At 41.6% G+C, this 17,164-nt stretch overlaps 1 protein-coding gene across 5 annotated transcripts in view; it reads right to left on the bottom strand.

Annotated features, from left to right (window-relative positions):
* MCU (mitochondrial calcium uniporter) overlaps window positions 1–13,763 on the bottom strand; it is a 176,499-nt gene extending 162,736 nt beyond the window's left edge. Inside the window, exon 1 of one of the 5 annotated variants that reach the window (XM_036337050.1) lies at window positions 13,567–13,763. In XM_036337050.1, coding sequence (XP_036192943.1) covers window positions 13,567–13,713 — 147 coding nt within the window. In that variant the 5' untranslated portion in view covers window positions 13,714–13,763. Of the gene's footprint in view, window positions 1–12,314; window positions 13,514–13,566 lie in introns of those variants that run through there. The other 4 variants (XM_036337047.1, XM_036337045.1, XM_036337043.1 and 1 more) reach the window with 4 other exon arrangements.
* Window positions 13,764–17,164: the final 3,401 nt, after the last annotated feature.

The following is a 17,164-nucleotide window of genomic DNA, read 5'->3' as shown; positions in this document are numbered from 1 at the left end:
CACTGAGGGGGGGGGGGTCCCTCAGCCCAGCCGGCCACCTCTCACAGTCCAGGAACCCTCAGGGGATGTTCTACTGATGGCTTAGGGAGCGGGCCTAAGCCACAGTTTGGCCTTCCTCTGCAGGAGGTGACCTGGGCTGATCTGGGGAAGGCGCCACCCCCATCACCCCGCTGCTGCTGCCACTGCCAACCGCGGCACCTGCAAGGCCTGAACCCTGGGTCTCACAGCCGCTGGGGCTCACAGCTGCCTGAGCCCATGGCTGCCTGAGCCCCGAGCCTCGCAGTCGCCAGGGCTCAAGGCTGCCTGAGCCCATGGCTGCCTGAGCCCTGGGCCTCGCAGTCGCTGTGGCTTTGTCCAGATGGACGTCCAGAAGATGTCCACCCTAATTAGCATAACACCCTTTTATTATTATAGATGATATATGATTAGGATTAAAGAAGCCCTTAAGGCTTATCTAATCAGACATCCTTACTTATTAAAACCAAAAAGGTTAAGTCACTTGCCCAAGTACAAATAGCAAGTTAATGGAATAGAAAAGAAGAGAACCCTGAGCCTGACCTTATTATACCACATGGCTCCTAATCCTCTTCAATTATTTACCTTTATTTTGGTGACTGAGAAGCACAAACACATACCTATTAACACTTCCTTCTCTTCATTTCCTTAACTATTTCACAAAACTAAAAGAATTCTGTAATGGTACTGCAATCCTTTGCTCCCATGAGATTTAAAAAAGGTTCACCAACTACATTGCAAATACAATCTTTTCTGGTAACATGGATATTGTGATATCTCTTAAAACCTGTCATAGTTATCAAATAGATACTTATCTTTATTATAATACCTAGAAGACCACAGATATGTGCTTTCTAAAAAAAATAACCAGTAAAGTGCCTGGTCAATTAAAATTCTAGAGAATCACTCCAAATAACTTATTCTCAATTACATATTTATTTATGTACCTCTCTTGAGAAACTGGGGTAGCAGAAGCAGTATGAAACTCACATCTACATTTCTAATGTGGAAAGGAAGATTGCTAACCCTGGCCAGCATGACTCAGTGGTTGAGTGTCGACCTATGAGCAAGGAAGTCACAGTTCGATTCCCAGTCATGGCATATGCCTGGGTTGTGGGCTTGATCCCCAGTGTGGGGCATGCAGGAGGCAGCCAATCAATGATTCTCTCTCATCATTGATGTTTCTATCTCTCTTTCCCTTTCCCTTCTCTCTGAAATCAATAAAAATATTTTTTTAAAAAAGAAAGATTGGTAAAATTTTACTGAGAAAAGATTTCATGCTTATGAATAACTACATTTTTTTATTTTTTGCCTTTTTTTAAGGTAAAAAAATTAAATACCATCATACATACAAAGTTCAATATCCCCCTAAAGGGAATCAAATATTACAAAAATGAAAAGATAAGGAGAACAAAGTCAAAGAAAATTACTCAAAAGTATTTCTCTAATTAATAAACATAATGTTAAGAGTTTCTGCTTTGGGAGAGTATAACACAGAACACACACAACAAAGGTTTGTTGAGTGCTCAGTATGCTATGTGAACTTATGCATATCACTGTGCAAATCTTCCAGATTCTAATGGCATGGGGCAGGGGAGGGGAGGCAAGAATGTGGGGATAGGGTGGGCATCTAATTTTTTATATAAATTTAAAAATCATTTAAAAATAATTAATCCAGGTCAGCACATTTTTATGTATAAAAGTAGAGGAATAGAAAAGACAACCAAACAGTATGTAAAGAGAGACACACACAGTTTCAGTGCCTGAAGAATAGAGTCAGATAAGCTTTGAATTATATGGACTTTCTTTTGTATCAAGTATGAGCTGATGGTCCTCATCCAATCACCAAGTTCTACCAATTCTACTTCCTAAGTCTCCCTTCTCTCTATTCCTTTTTCTCTCTCCCCAATGCTCCTGCCCTACCTCATTCAGGCATCTTTTACCTGGTCCATTAGAATAACCCTTATTTGTCTCTCTGCTTTCTGGTCCCTTCTTCTCCAATCCAGTCTTCATACTGCTGCCAGTGTGACCTACCTAAAAGCACAAACCTGATCATGTGATTGCCCTACTTGAAATTCTTCAGATGCTCACCTATTGACTAGTAGGATTTTTCCAAACTGTGGCTTAAATTGTAAAATCCATTTAAGTGGGTCCCAACCAGTGTTAACAAAACATGATAGAAACTATGTATCACTCATACAAATTTAAAATATTGTTTCATAAAACTTTTCTTATACACACATGCTGGGTCATGATATAAACTCTATTTCTACTGTGGGTTGTTTTAAAACATAAAACACATAATAAAATTTCAACTCCTTCACAAGTACCTTCACAGTCTAATTCCCTCACAATGGTTAAGACACAGGCTTGGAGCCAGACTGCTTGGGTTTATATGCAAGGTATGCCACTCACTACCTGTGTGATTCTGGGCAAGTCATTCACTAGCTGTGACCCTGGGCAAGTCACTTACCAGTCTGAGGTAACTCAGTTTCACTATCTGTAAAGCAAGGATAAATGTACCTACTTCTAGGGCAGTGATGGCGAACCTTTTGAGCTCGGTGTGTCAGCATTTTGAAAAACCCTAACTTAACTCTGGTGCCGTGTCACGTATAGAAATTTTTTTTTTAATTTAATTTTTTTTCTTTTTTTTTTATTGCTTAAAGTATTACATATAGTATTACATATGTAGAAATTTTTTGATATTTGCAACCATAGTAAAACAAAGACTTATATTTTTGATATTTATTTTATATATTTAAATGCCATTTAACAAAGAAAAATCAACCAAAAAAATGAGTTCGCATGTCACCTTTGACACACGTTATAGGTTCGCCATCACTGTCGTAGGGTGTCACAAGAATTAAATGACATTATCTATGTAAAATGCTTGGCAAATGGTGCACTTGATAAATATTAATTATTATTGATATCACTACTGCTGTCTAGCCTAATCTCTAGCTATTCAAGATATTTATTATTTACTAAAGGCCTGGTGCATGGAATTCGTGCACTGGTGAGGGGCATGGCCTGCAGGGATCGGCCCACTGTGAGAGCGCCACTAATCCCGGTCAGCTGAGCGGCGCTCCCACTGTGGGGGTGCACTGACCACCCGGGGGGTAGCTCCTGCATTGATCAGCGTCTGCCCCCAGGTGGTCAGTGTGCATCATAGCAACTGGTGGACCGGTCATTTTGGTCGTTCCACCATTTGGTTGCTGGGCTTTTATTATACAGGATTATGAGGGGTTTTTTGTTTGTTTGTTTGTTTTTTACACCAAGCAACTTACATGGTTGCTTTTTTTTACTAGGATTATGTTTTTTTTTATTGATTCAGAGAGAGGGGGAGAGAGATAAAAACATCAATGATGAGTGAGAAACACTGATCAGCTGCCACCTGCATGCCCCACAATGGGGATCAAGCCCGCAACTGGGCACATGCCCTGACCAGGAATTGAACCAGTGACCTCCTGATTCACAACCACTGAGCCATACCAGCCAGGCTCTAGCTATTCTTGCCCATAGTCCAGTTGTAATAAACTACTGGCTGTTCCTCAAAAATATCTTACTTCCTCATACTTCATGTTAGATCTTGGTACTGCCTGGAATGTGGCCCACATTATATTTCCTCATGGTTCAGCTTAAGTGAGGCCAGTCCTGTGAAATATTCTCCAACTCTCGCAGGCAGGTCTGAGCTCCCACTAAACTACCATAAAGGGGGGGAAAGGCACAAAGCCAGTTACAGTCTTTTTTTGTCGATGTCTACTGGCCAACCACTTCAGAGGCAGTTCTCTTTCTCAGCACAGCATCTCATGAAGAGCAGGATATTTTCTAAATAACTCCAGGTTCTTAACCTTTCTAGGTACTGATTTCCTCATCAATACAATGGGGGTAGAGCTTTGCCTGTTATAAAAGTGTCTGACAGACACCGGGGGATAGGGGAGGCTAGGGGACTGTCTAGGGCGGGGGGATAAAATGGACACATATGTAATACCCTTTGTAATACTTTAAGCAATAAAAAAAAAAAAAAGTGTCTGACATAGAAGCAATGCTCAATAAATGGGAGTTTTTAGAATCCTAAACTAAATTACAAAGATACCTAAAAAGCATACCTTAGACTCATCAGCTAATCCCTGGAGGGGAAGGTGGAGAAACAGATTTAAGAAAAGTTGCCCTGGCCAGCGTGGATCAGTGGATAGAGCGTCGGCCTGCAGACTGAAGGGTCCAGGTTCGATTCCGGCCAAGGGCACATGCCGGGGTTGCGGGCTCAGTCCCCAGTGGGGGGCATGCTGGAGGCAGCTGATCAATGATTCTCTCTCATCATTGATGTTTCTCTCTCTCTCTCCTTCTCCCTTCCTCTCTGAAACCAATAAAGAAATATATTAAAAAAAAAAAAGAAAAAAAAGAAAGAAAAGTAGTTAGTGGGAAGGATGGTGAGATCTCTTGAAAGAAGACTGCAGTAGATTCTTCAGAAAGAAACATGGCTGAAGGAGAAGATGCAAGGGAAGGAGCACTCACACTGACACCAGTGTCGTACAGCTTTAATTCTAGCCAGACTGAGACTTAAATCTCAGTTCCAAAATATGTGTCTTGTCCATCTTTACATCCCTAGCACTAAAAGTTTATGGCACTTAAGAAGAAGTGAACCTATCTCCTCCTCAATTTCCTCATCTATAAAACTGGGATAATAACACCTCTCAAAGGATTATGGTAAGTATTAAAAGAGGTAACACAATGCCCTCAGACTTGAGTTGCTTTCTTCTATATCTACTCCTCTGACTATATAGGTCACACAGTTCAAACTAACCTATTTGCTTTCCTGTTCTTTGACCAATTATTAGTCACATTAACTTTCTCTAAACTAAAGCTTAAAGCAAACAGTAATACTCTCAAACATCCTGTAACGCCACTTACAATCAATAAATAAGAAGTCTAATGTAGACCTGTCTTAGAAGGCAAAGATGAAGTTTAAAGGATCATGTAACCTATAAGCAATACAGTTTAAGACTGCACATTGGAGACTGTCCTCTGGATAGCCTCAAATACCTAATGCGCTCCTCAGCAATTTTCTGGTGATTATTACAAGTGATCCCCAAACAACAAAGTGGACTATAAATAGTAAGAAAAAGTATAAAAACAAAGAATAAAAGGTAAACACCACTCTTCTGGATTAATAAACATTAATGCCTTTAAAGAACCTTTGGAAAAGGCTCTTATTTTTAAGAGAGGTATCAAAATGCAATGTCATATTATCCAATTATTCCAGAAGTGCATTAGAAAAAGTTCAATTTTGGCATACTATTAGATCCAGTTGGTGATGTAATTTACCAAGTTATATTGTTATCACTAGAAAAAATTCAAGTCTGAATACAATTTATAGGTCAATAACTCACTAAACTTATTCAAATTACTTTGCTTGAAGTCAACTTTAATTTTTACACAGGTTACCTCACTGTAAGTACTTAAAAAAGTGCAGTGAAACAAATAAATGCATTGTTTCTCTTTTGTGTTCAACCTGCAGAGGACAGGTTTTTAACAGATGTCATCAAGCTTGATCTAACTCAGGGAGTAAGTCAAGACTGAGTTTTAATTTAGATACTTAGTGGAAGAATTTGACCCCAACTCACTTTTAAAAACCAGTTTCAGCTTAATCTTTTAAAAAATGTAATTCGGAATTATGAAATTGAATTGAATAGGAAAAGAACTGAATGGGAAAAACCTGGAGACATACGAGACATTTTCAGCTCCATAGTAACTTGCTGAGCTACTAAGGGAAAAGCCATTTCACCACTCTTACACTCTTGTTTCCTTAACCAGGTCTATCTGACCTCTAAATATCCTCATCTTAGTTTTCCTAATAATATGTCATTCCAGTAATTCTAATATATCCATGAGCTATGGGATGGTATTCATCAGTCAAGTGAAAAATAGAGGATTTCCTTATATTGAGTGGCTATTTCAAGATCTCAAAAGATAATCTTGCCCTTAATCACAGGAAAACAAATAGTAATTTTTAAGAAAACCCACAGGGCTGCAAAGTTACAATATAAAAAGAAATAAAAGCATCATCTCAGCAGTTACTCTGATAATGGTATCAATTAAGTGCTATTGCAAAAGACCATGACGACTCCTTGATTTCATCTTCACACATGAGACAGCCCCAAAACCAAAATGATTCACATTCAATTTGTTGCTTTTGACATACACCATTTTTGATGCTGCATTTTCTATTTAGATTTCATTTTGAAGTAGAGTTCTTGATAAAGAAAAGGTCAAATAATCAAAATTTGTTGAACAGATCTAAATTTTCCTATTCAAATATTTTATGGGGTTCAAAATAAGTGAAATTTTGAGATAAGTAAAAAGATGCTTGCTTTCTAAAACACAAGTCTGCCCTAAACATATTTATCTAGAACCCTAAAAATTTAACATTAGAGATTAAAACAGCAATAAATATAGAATCTGATTCAAACACATACAGTAAAAGCTCAGTTCTCGAATGTCTGACATCTTAAACAACTGGTTCTCAAGCATGTTGTTCACAGAAAAAAATGTCTTGGCTGTAGAACAAAACTTCGGTTCTCAACCCACCCAACAACCCTTTCATGTTGATTAACTGTATGATCAATCACGCATCTCTCAGACAACAAAGGAGAAAATGTGCAAGTACAACTCAGTTTACCACTAAACCTTGCATAGTTAACATATCAGGAAATTGTTTTGTGAATATTTTCTTTTTTTAAAATATATTTTATTGATTTTTTTTACAGAGAGGAAGGGAGAGGGATAGAGAGTTAGAAAAATCCATGAGAGAGAAACATCGATCAGCTGCCTCCTACACGCCCCTTACTGGGGATGTGCCCGCAACCAAGGTACATGCCCTTGACTGGAATTGAACTGGGGACCCTTGTGTCCGAAGGCCGACGCTCTATCCACTGAGCCAAACCAGTCAGGGCTGTTCTGTGAATATTTTCGTGTTTTTGTTTTTTTACTTTTGTTGCTGCTTATTATTATTATTAAACTAGTGGCCCGGTGCACGAAATTCATGCACATTAAAAGGGGATTAATTAGAGGAAATGTTTTAATATTGCTATTTGCCCTTTCTCTATAATAGAAGTGTCAGAGATGAAAGAAAATTAGTAAAATGTATATGAAAATCTTCCTCCTGTCAGAGTCTGGGGCACACCACAGGACCCAGAGTCAAGTCCCCACCCACCCATGTGAGCCTCAAAATCGCGCAAGACCCAGACCCGGCCGGCCGCCGCCCATTGGGATAGATCCAGACCCAGCCAATCCCACCCTTGTCAAGCTCTGCTGAGTGGGGGTGCAGCCTCAGGTCCCCTGGCCCTGAGGGGGGCGGGGGGCGCACCTTGAGATTTCCCTTCAAGCCCCGCTGGGTGGGGGACGCGGCCTGAGGTCCCCTGTCAAGCCCCGCCAGGCATGGGGCACAGCCTCAGGTCCCCTGGCCCGGCGCCAAGAGGGGGCACAGCCTCAGGTCCCTGCTGATTGCTTGTTAAGGCTCATTGCAGCCATCTTGTGTTACAGAAACCCCCTCGCCTCCACTGTGGGCACCACATCTTTGTGGAGGAGTGATGGTCAATTTGCATATTCCCTCTTTATTATATAGGATACATACAGGAAGTCACCATGGATCCTAAGAAGGTTAGTGATAGCAGTCAAGTGAAAAGGAAAGTTGTGAGAATAGCAATAGAGCTTTAAAAAGTAATAATTGCAAAGTCTGATAAAGGAGTTTGTCATGTCTAATCTGGCTACCAAGTATGGCATGGTGAAATCACAATTAGCACAATTTTAATACATAAAGAAGCCATCAAAAGTGTGATGTTGCTAAGGGTGTGAAAGCAGTCAGCCAGTGACAGCATTTCATATGTGAAAAAGCAAATATGCTGCATACTGACCTCCTCAAAGACACCCCTGGCATGAGTGCTGAAAGTGATTTGTTTAAGGCTAATAGGGATGGTTCGATAAATTTAAGAAAAGAAGTGGCATTCATAATATAGTGAGGCATGCAGCGGCTGCCAGTTCTAACAAAGTAGCTACTGATAATTTTGTGACAGAATTTCAAGAATACGTAGAGGCCAAGGGATTTGTTTCCCAACAGGTGTTCAACTCTGATGAGACAGCCCTCCTGTGGAATAAAATGCCAAAGATGACCTATATCACACAGGAGGAGAAGTCATTGCTAGGACACAAACGAGTGAAGGACCAGCTGACATTAGGTTGTGTGGGAATGAGAGTAGGGACTCTAAATTTAAGCCTCTAATTGTCTATCATTCTAAATTTAAGAAAAATAATGTCATGTGTTTTCAAGAAAAATGATGTCATGAAAAACAAGTTGAATGTGATGTGGAGAGCGAATAGCAAAGCTTGGGGAACCAGGCAATTTTTTGAGTGGATTCATGAAGTGTTTGCCCCAAGTGTGAAGAAATACCTCTAGGAAAAACAACTGCCACTCAGGGCACTTGTAATGGACAATATTCCTGCCCACCTTCCAGGCTTGGAGGCCAAGTTGATGGAGGTGTATAGCTTCTTCACTGTTAGGTTCTTGACACTTAACACAACTCCTCTCCATCCAGCCCATGGACCAGCAGGTCATTTCTAATTTTAAGAAACTCTACACAAAAACATTGTTTCAGAGGTGCTTTGAAGTGACCTCTGAAACTAATTTAATACTCAGGGAGTTCTGGAAGGAACATTTTAACATCTTCACTTGCTTGAGGCTAATAGACAAAGCATGGGCGGAGTGTCTTCCAGGACCATGCAATCAGCCTGGAAGAAACTGTGGCCTGAGTCCATTGCTGAAAGAGACTTCGAGGTCTCTGAGGATGAGCCAGTGTCTGTTGTAGAGGATACTGTGTCTCTGGGAAAGTCATGGGCTTGAAGATGGGTGATGATGATGTGGAAGAGTTGGTGGAGCACCACAACACTGAGCTGACCACCAAGGAACTCCAAGACCTTCAGAGGGAGCAGCAACAGACAGTAACTGAGGAGCTCTCTTCAGAGGAGGAGGAGGGAAATGAGGGTATTCCTACTTCACTAATCCAGGAAATGCTTGGGAAATGGGGGAAATGCAAAGTTTTATTGAAATAACTGTATCACCCTGACAAAGAAGCAGCAAACTGTGCAATAAACTTGTCCAATGACAATGCAGTGTTTCACGTCAGGTAAGTGTTAAAATACAGACAAAAACAAACATCATTTGATAGGTTTTTAGTGAGAAAGAGGCCCAGTGAGCCTGAAGCAAGTTCCAGTGGAACAAAGAGACAAAAGCAAGAAAGAACCCCAGATGAACAGCTACTTGACATTTTCATGGAAGGGACTCTCCTCCTAAACAATAACACTCCTCCATCCCTCCTCTCCATATTCAGTCATCAGTAGCTCTCAACATGAAAGGTAAGTTCTAGTGTGTATGTAAATTTTCACTTTTTACTGTACATTTCATTTTCTTTTTGTTAAGTTTTCACTTATATTTCATGTTCTTTTGTTTTTAAAGTGTTTATAGATTAAACAGTACATTAAACATGTACTCTATATAAGAAATGTTTAAATCATTTGGGGAGCTGGATCAGATTAATTCAATTTACATTATTTTTAATAGGAATAAACTGATTCGGTTTTTGAACAAATTGTTTCTCGAACAGCCTTCCAGAATGAATTAAGTTCAAGAACCAAGGTTCTACTGTATTTCTAGTAATCTGGCTAGTTATACTTTTGCTGGCTTTGGACAGAAAGCTAGTACCACTATAGAACTAATCCAATATTACCCACCCTCTCCATCAATCCATTGTAAAGAAGTGCAATATACAAAAAGACAACTCTGGCAGTAACAAAGCAATTACCCAAATGTGACAACCTAAGCAACAGGCCACTAAACAAGGCAAAACAGGGAAGGGGTATGCCTTATCACTAGCAAGCAGACAAAAGGGTACATATTCAATTAATGCTTGTCTGAGTGTCACCTATTTACCCAGCACTGTGGAGTTGAGAGAGAAAGGTAATAAGATACACAGTCTTTTCCTTATCTTCCCAGTAAGATAAGGTACCACAAATGAAACATTTAGAGAACAAGACAAGTGTCAATCTGTGTCCTGAAAATAATATATTCTAATAATATATCAGAATTCAGAGAGGACACAATAAAACAATAGTAAGGAATTGAGAGCCAGGAACCACACAAATCAAGAATAGGACTAGGACTTGAATTTAAAAGAATTTTAATGGCAGGTGTAATTAACCACAAATGTAACTTATCAAATCACTTCCCTCAGCTCCCATTGTTTCCTTATGTGCAAGGTGAGGATGTCAGATTCAAAGAGGAGTCGGAGGTCACAGGCTCCAACCTGAAATGGACCTTAGGGCTAGAGGGGTGATGAAAACATAAATTCAGCTATAAGAACTGCATAAACATTTAGCATGGATATATGGGATACTGCCTTAAGTGCAGTGGAATATTTGCGCTAGGGTGGATCTGGGAAACTAAGACTGGGCCAGACATGAGGAACCCAGTTAAAGAACTGGGATTTGCCCCTGTGTCAGGCAATGTAACCTCGGTTAAAACTTTCAGTTTAAACTGAAATGATATCTCTGCCAAAGAAATACAATGTGTAAAATACAGAGGGGCAGCCACAAACTGTAACAGTACGGTGACAGACTTAAGAAAACAAGATTTAGTAATTCAACATAGCGGTTGATCGCTAGGAAATGCCAACAGTCAGACTGTCATAATCAGAGATGAAACAGTTTGATTTAGCAAAGGAATTACACAGCTCACAATGAAAGGCAGCCCACCTTTAAAGAGCCATCCTTGAAAATAGCAGCCACCTTCACTAACCACACAGGAAGGCATGCAACAAACATTTTACATCAGTCTTACAGTCACAAGCTGGGGAGCTCCAAACAGGAAAAGAAAAATTACTAGATGGTGCTAAAAACATATTGAATAAGCCCCTGTACTTTAATTCCTATTTACCCAGTTTAATAATATTTTAATGGGGGATGAGGAGGAGTTATGTTTTATAACTTCAAAACTACATTTACCAATTAGCTGAACTGTGTTGCTTAGAACTCATTCTCAAAACTGAAGATAAATGGATTTCAAAAAACATGCCTCTCAAGCAAAAAATTAACCAGAACTGTAATGCCCCCCCACCCCCGTTCCAATTTGCCATACCTACCACAGCAGAACATAAGTGGCACAAGCTGGACTTGTGATCTAGTTCAATGCAGAGTGCCATCTGCTGCACATACACAGGATGTCTCCTATGCAAGACTCAACCTTAGTGTCTCTCAGGTACTTCTATAGAGTAAGTTGTTTCCATGTTGACCTAATGCATGTGCCTCAAACCAACACCTCCTTATAGAAGAATTCCCATTCATGGGGTTTTGAAATACTTTCCTAACAAACAGTGTCAGGGAGGAAAGAGATGTGAAGGAGCAACTGCACTTCATAACAAGAACACAATAAGGGAGTCAAAATATCTGGGGTGGGTGGAAGTCCTAGAACTATTCATATTAGCTGTGTAATTCTGACCAAGTCTCTCCCATTGTTGGGCCTCAATTTCAGGCATAAAATATCAAGATTTAAACAAATCTCTAAGAGATGCCTTTCAAATTGAGTCTTGTGAGAAATCATAGAATAACAAATGGAGGCAGCTGTATACATAATGGCTTCACAGCAATCACACACAAAAAACAACGCAAGAAAAAACCTTTTTACATTTTTTAAATAATCAGTTGTAAGATTTTGAAAAAAAAATCTTACAACTCTAAATTCATTTACAAGTCACCATTCCCATAACACTTCTGCCCTTCAGAAATAACACTTCACTTTCATTGCTCTTTCCGTTAAAATTCAGCACATTACTTTTACCTACCCCAGAATAGCACAGCAGAACACTTCCACGAAGTACCCACACAAGGAAGACCAGCCTGACAGACTCTCACAGTGGAAAAGACACAAGGCACAAATTTAAAAATGCTCCATGCATACCACACCCAGATAGTCTTAAAAACAAACTGTGCAAAGTCAGAAGACGTGTTACCAAAATATAAAGACAACTTGGGAAGTCTTTAAATTCTTTGAGGGGGAAATACAATCAGATTGTTGGGTGTCCATGTGTTTTTATGAGAACAGAACACATAACTGGAGGCTATAACGCATGCGAATCGCAATTGAACTGTGAAGAAGCTAGGCTCTCACCCAAAAGCTTCTGCAAAGCAACATGTCAGGACGGCAAATATGAAGAAGAACAATTTTCTCACAAGAGTAAGAATAGGGTCCATACCTTATGACCAAGCATGGCAATACCATCTTGCAGTTTACAGAGCTCTTCCAGACACTTAATTTTCTGCTGTCGTGGGTCTTGGGATATCCCCTCCGAGAACCCCCGGTCCAGTTTCCTCCCAACAGCCATGCAATCAGCACACGAGAGGTGCGTGTATTTGTGGAGGGCTGAAGGCACCGGTTTCTTCCATCCGGCAGGGCCGTCAGCCCCAGGACATAAAACCTGCACTCCTCTCGGAGTTGGCCAGAGACCAACACATATGGGTCTAGGAAGTGCAAGGGAAGAGAACCTGCAGACTTGTGAGGTCTAGAACTCCATGGCAAGTGGATCTCTTGCAATTGACAAAAATCACACACACACACGCACATGCACATGCACACGCACATGCACACACACACACACACACAACTGTTCAGACAGAAACTCCCCGATCCCTGCCAGCCAATGAAAACAGAAATAACTAAGACAACCACCAAATCCCTGCCTCTCCGAATAACTTGTCACCTTCGCTCCCCTCTGCCTGCTGCCCGCCCTCCTCCCTCGGGCACGCGGAGCAAGTTTATGCACCGGCCCTGCGAGGGGACCACCGGGGACCTTGGAGGACCGCGGACCGAGCCTGCTCCTGAAGCAATGCAGCATCCCTCGCCCGGCGCCGCTCCCCGTGCCCACGCACGCAGGAAGTCGCCGAGAGGGATAAAGTTTGATCGTCCTTCTTGCCCATCCCCGCAGGGCCGAGAGAGGCCCAGGGAGCCGCCCCGCGGGTCCGGGCTGCTCTCCGGGGACAGTTCCCCGAAGCAGGCGCTGCCCCTCTCCTGACACACACACGGGCAGCCGCCGCCACTCGGGACGCCCGAACCTGCCCGGGGAGGGGGCCAGGGGACAACTCGCACGGGGCTCCGCGCGGGAGCGGCGGGGCAGAGCGGTGAGGAAAGCCGGAGGGAGGGACCGACACCGGGGGCGGGTCAGCGCGAGGTTCAAGTCCCTGCCTTCCCCGCCCTGGTGTCCCCGGTCCTGCGGGAACATCCCGCCGTCGCCCCTCCTCCTCGTCCTCTCGGCTTCCTCCGCTCGCCCTCCCTTCCTGGTCGCCGCCGCAGGCGCCTGAAGGGCACGGCGGCCCCTCGGTGCCCGGCAACCCCGGGAGCGGCCGCGAGTTGAGGTAACTCACCCGCTGCCCGGGCGGCCTGCCTGCCGGCAGCTCCCACACACCAGCGCCGCCCCGCCCTCCCCGGAGCCGCCGGGCGCGCTCACTCACCGTCCGGTGGTGCTGCTGCTGCCGGTGGCGGCTGACGCCCAGCCCGGGGAAGCAGCCGGCCGTCAGCGCTCCGCAGCCGCCGGCGCCCGCGCCGCCGCCTCGGGAGGAGAGGAGCAGCAGGAGCGATCTACCTGCGGCGGCCGCCATCTCTCAACTGGAAACGGCGCCGACCCAGGCAGCGCAGCGGACGGCCGGGGCGGAGCTAAGGCCCGCCACTCACCGGAGCCCGACCAACTGCAGCCCTTGGCTGAGTTGGTGAGGCGGGGCTTCCTGCAAGGTCCAATCGACAGGCGGGAGAACCACACTTGAGGCTGCCTGTCACTTCCAGAGTTACCTATGGTGGGACATAGTCAATTACGGGCAAATTCTAGGGAACTGGTAATTGTCACCCGAGCCCCTCAGAATAGCAGCAATAGAGATGGCATATTCGAGTTGGCTAATCTGCACCAAGGATAGAGCTATGATAAGGGTAACTGGGAAAATAGATATTTGTGCAATGCTTTGTACTCTGTGAGTGTTCTAAGTCGGCAAAATAGGCACCAAATTAATAATAATTAACTAGGCATGCTTGGGACTCTCAACAACATGCTCAGAATTATTATTCATAACTGATGGCATTTGGATATGCTGAAATTAACCCTACATCATAGGGTGATCTAATGACTGTGATAAGTAACATAGTATAGGAGAGGTAGGATGATTATGATATCTAAGTCCCGGAATGAGTACATGCCATTGGAATGAATTAACAGACCTGTATATATTTCAAATGCTCAATTCATTTTTTAGCAACTTTATACTAGTATTGATATTCTTACACTCTCCAGAAGCACTACTCTATTTTCTTACCCTCTTTGACCTTGTGTGAACTTATTAAACTATAGAAACAGAACATGTTGAGAATTAATAAAATCATATAAAGGTTATTTTAATGAATTTTCATAATTTAGCTAAACTAGGCATTAGAAAATGTATTGGAATAGCATTGATCACTTTCTCTTGAAAAATATTCCTTTCCACAAGAAACAAGGTCATTCTGAGAGCTCATTAAAGACTGTAAAAAATAAGATTTGGGGTTCCTGAATCTCCTCAGAAGAGAATTTTGTCTGTTTTTATTATGAGCTGGTTAGTTCTCATACTCCTTTGGAAATATGGAGCAGGAAAACAGTTTGGTAAGCAAATAAAAGTATTATTCTTAATTTTGGAAAACACTTTTGAAGGGTAGCCTTAGGTGATAAAGAAACAACAAAAACACACAAACAAAATTTTATTTTATCACTTGTTCTAATAATATTCTTTAAAGCTTGACTGAAATGGTACTTTTTTGACCAAGAGTTATTAAATATTGGTTAGCTTAATCCTTCCACCCCACTCCAGGACAGTAAAATGATTGGCTTGTTAGGATGAGACTATCAAGCCACTAAACCAAAAGGCATTTATTGCCCAACAGTGAAACCTGAGATCTTAAGAATGAGATGAGCCTCCCATTTAACAGCTGCACACACTAATCCGCTTAGTTGGAAATCTTTGACCTTCCGGAAACAACTTCACTTACAGTTGTTTTCCATCCATCTATATTTATCTCATCTGCATTTTAGGTATTACCCATGCTGTGCCAGTGCCATTTTGTCTTCTCTCTCTTCCCTTCACACCTTCTTACTAGGATTATCATGAATTTTAGTTTTGTTTCTATTGCCAGTGCCTTCCTCAAATATGTCTATGAATCAGGATTGTGCCCTCCATCTCCATCTTACACTTTGAGAAGTTCTATTGGAATTGCTGTTTTCTCTATTTTTCCAAGTATAAAAATTAGACGTGCGTCATGCAGTACTGAGATTTAGTTCTGCACATTTGCACAATAACCACAATAAATAGGGGTGTGATTTTTAAGTGCCTAAACCTAAAACTGGAGGGATTACCAAAACCTTCTTATCTATTTACCAAAATGTGCCATCTTTTATCTACAAAGGTGAAACCACTGATGCACCACAGGTAAGCTGTGTAATTTAAGGATCCGTTGACTAAACTGAGTTATAATAATCCAGGGCTAGAAACTAATCTAAACAAATGTCAGTTGTCTCTTCATAAAGAAGATCTTTTCCATATATGCAAAGGACATATCTCACATTGGCTGGTTGACCAGGCCTCAGAAGGAGAAAGTGTAGGTAGTGCAACAGAAAGTCATTCTCATACCTTAAAAAAAAAAAAAGTATACATGAAGGGAAAAGGAATTAATATTTATCAACTACCTGCTACGTCAGACACTGTACTGATCCTCTAATGCAGCAGTTCTCAACCTGTGGGTCTTGACCCCTTTGGTGGTCGAACGACCCTTTCACAGGGGTCGCCTAAGACCATCTTGCATATCAGATATTTACATTATGATTCATAACAGTAGCAACATTACAGTTATGAAGTAACAACGAAAATAATTTTATGGTTGGGTCACAACATAAGGAACTGTATTTAAAGGGCCAGAAGGTTGGGAACCACTGCGAGTCTAAAGATATAAAATTTATAAGGGATGGTAAAGCAACTAGGAAAAAAAACTTTAAAATATCAGAACTTTTTAAATAAAATGTTGAAGAAAACTTAAATATCTTCCAAAAGGGAATTGGTTAAATTAGAGAATAACCCTGTAACCGAATATATGCAATAAGTTTTAAATGAATTGTAAAATATTATAATAACTATGTATGATGTCAGATGGGTACTAGACACATTGAGTTGATCACTTACGTTATATAATGTCTAATCACTATGTTGTATACCTGAAACTAATATCATATTGTATATCAACTGTAATTGAAAAATAAAAAAGAATTATCCCATCTCTACCTTTTTTTTCTTTATGGATTAAGGTATTACATATGTGTCCTTATCCCCCTCATTGCCTCCCCACTCCCCCAGCTCATGCTCTCATCCCCCTGGTGTCTGTGTCCATTGGTTGTGCTTATATGCATGCATACAAGTCCTTTGGTTGATCTCTCCCCCTTCCCCCACCCTCCCCTACCTTCCCTGTGAGATTTAACGGTCTGATCGATGCTTCTCTGTCTCTGGATCTGTTTTTGTTCATCAGTTTGTGTTGTTCATTATATTCCACATGAGTGAGATCATGTGACATTTATCTTTCTCTGACTGACTTATTTCACTTAGCATAATGCTCTCCAGGTTCATCCATGCTGTTGCAAATGGTAGGAGTTCCTTCCTTTTTATAGCAGCATAGTATTCCATTATGTACTATGTACCACAGTTTTTTCATCCACTCATCTGCTGATGGGCACTTAGGCTGTTTCCAAATCTTAGCTATGGTGAATTGTGCCTCTATGAACATAGAGGTGCATATATCCTTTCTGATTGGTGTTTCTAGTTTCTTGGGATATATTCCTAGAAGTGGGATCACTGGGTCAAATGGGAGTTCCATTTTTAGTTTTCTGAGGAAACTCCATACTGTTCTCCACAGTGGCTGCACCAGTCTGCATTCCCACCAGCAGTGCATGAGGGTTCTTTTTTCTCTGCATCCTCACCAGCACTTGTCGTTTGTTGATTTTTTGACAATAGCCATTCTGACAGGTGTGAGATGGCACCCCATTGTTGT

Source organism: Myotis myotis, unplaced genomic scaffold (genome assembly GCF_014108235.1).
Source record: "Myotis myotis isolate mMyoMyo1 unplaced genomic scaffold, mMyoMyo1.p scaffold_m19_p_15, whole genome shotgun sequence".
Classification (NCBI taxonomy): Eukaryota; Metazoa; Chordata; class Mammalia; order Chiroptera; family Vespertilionidae; genus Myotis; species Myotis myotis.
Note: the sequence above shows the minus strand (reverse complement) of the source record. Positions and strands in the feature narration are given on the sequence as shown.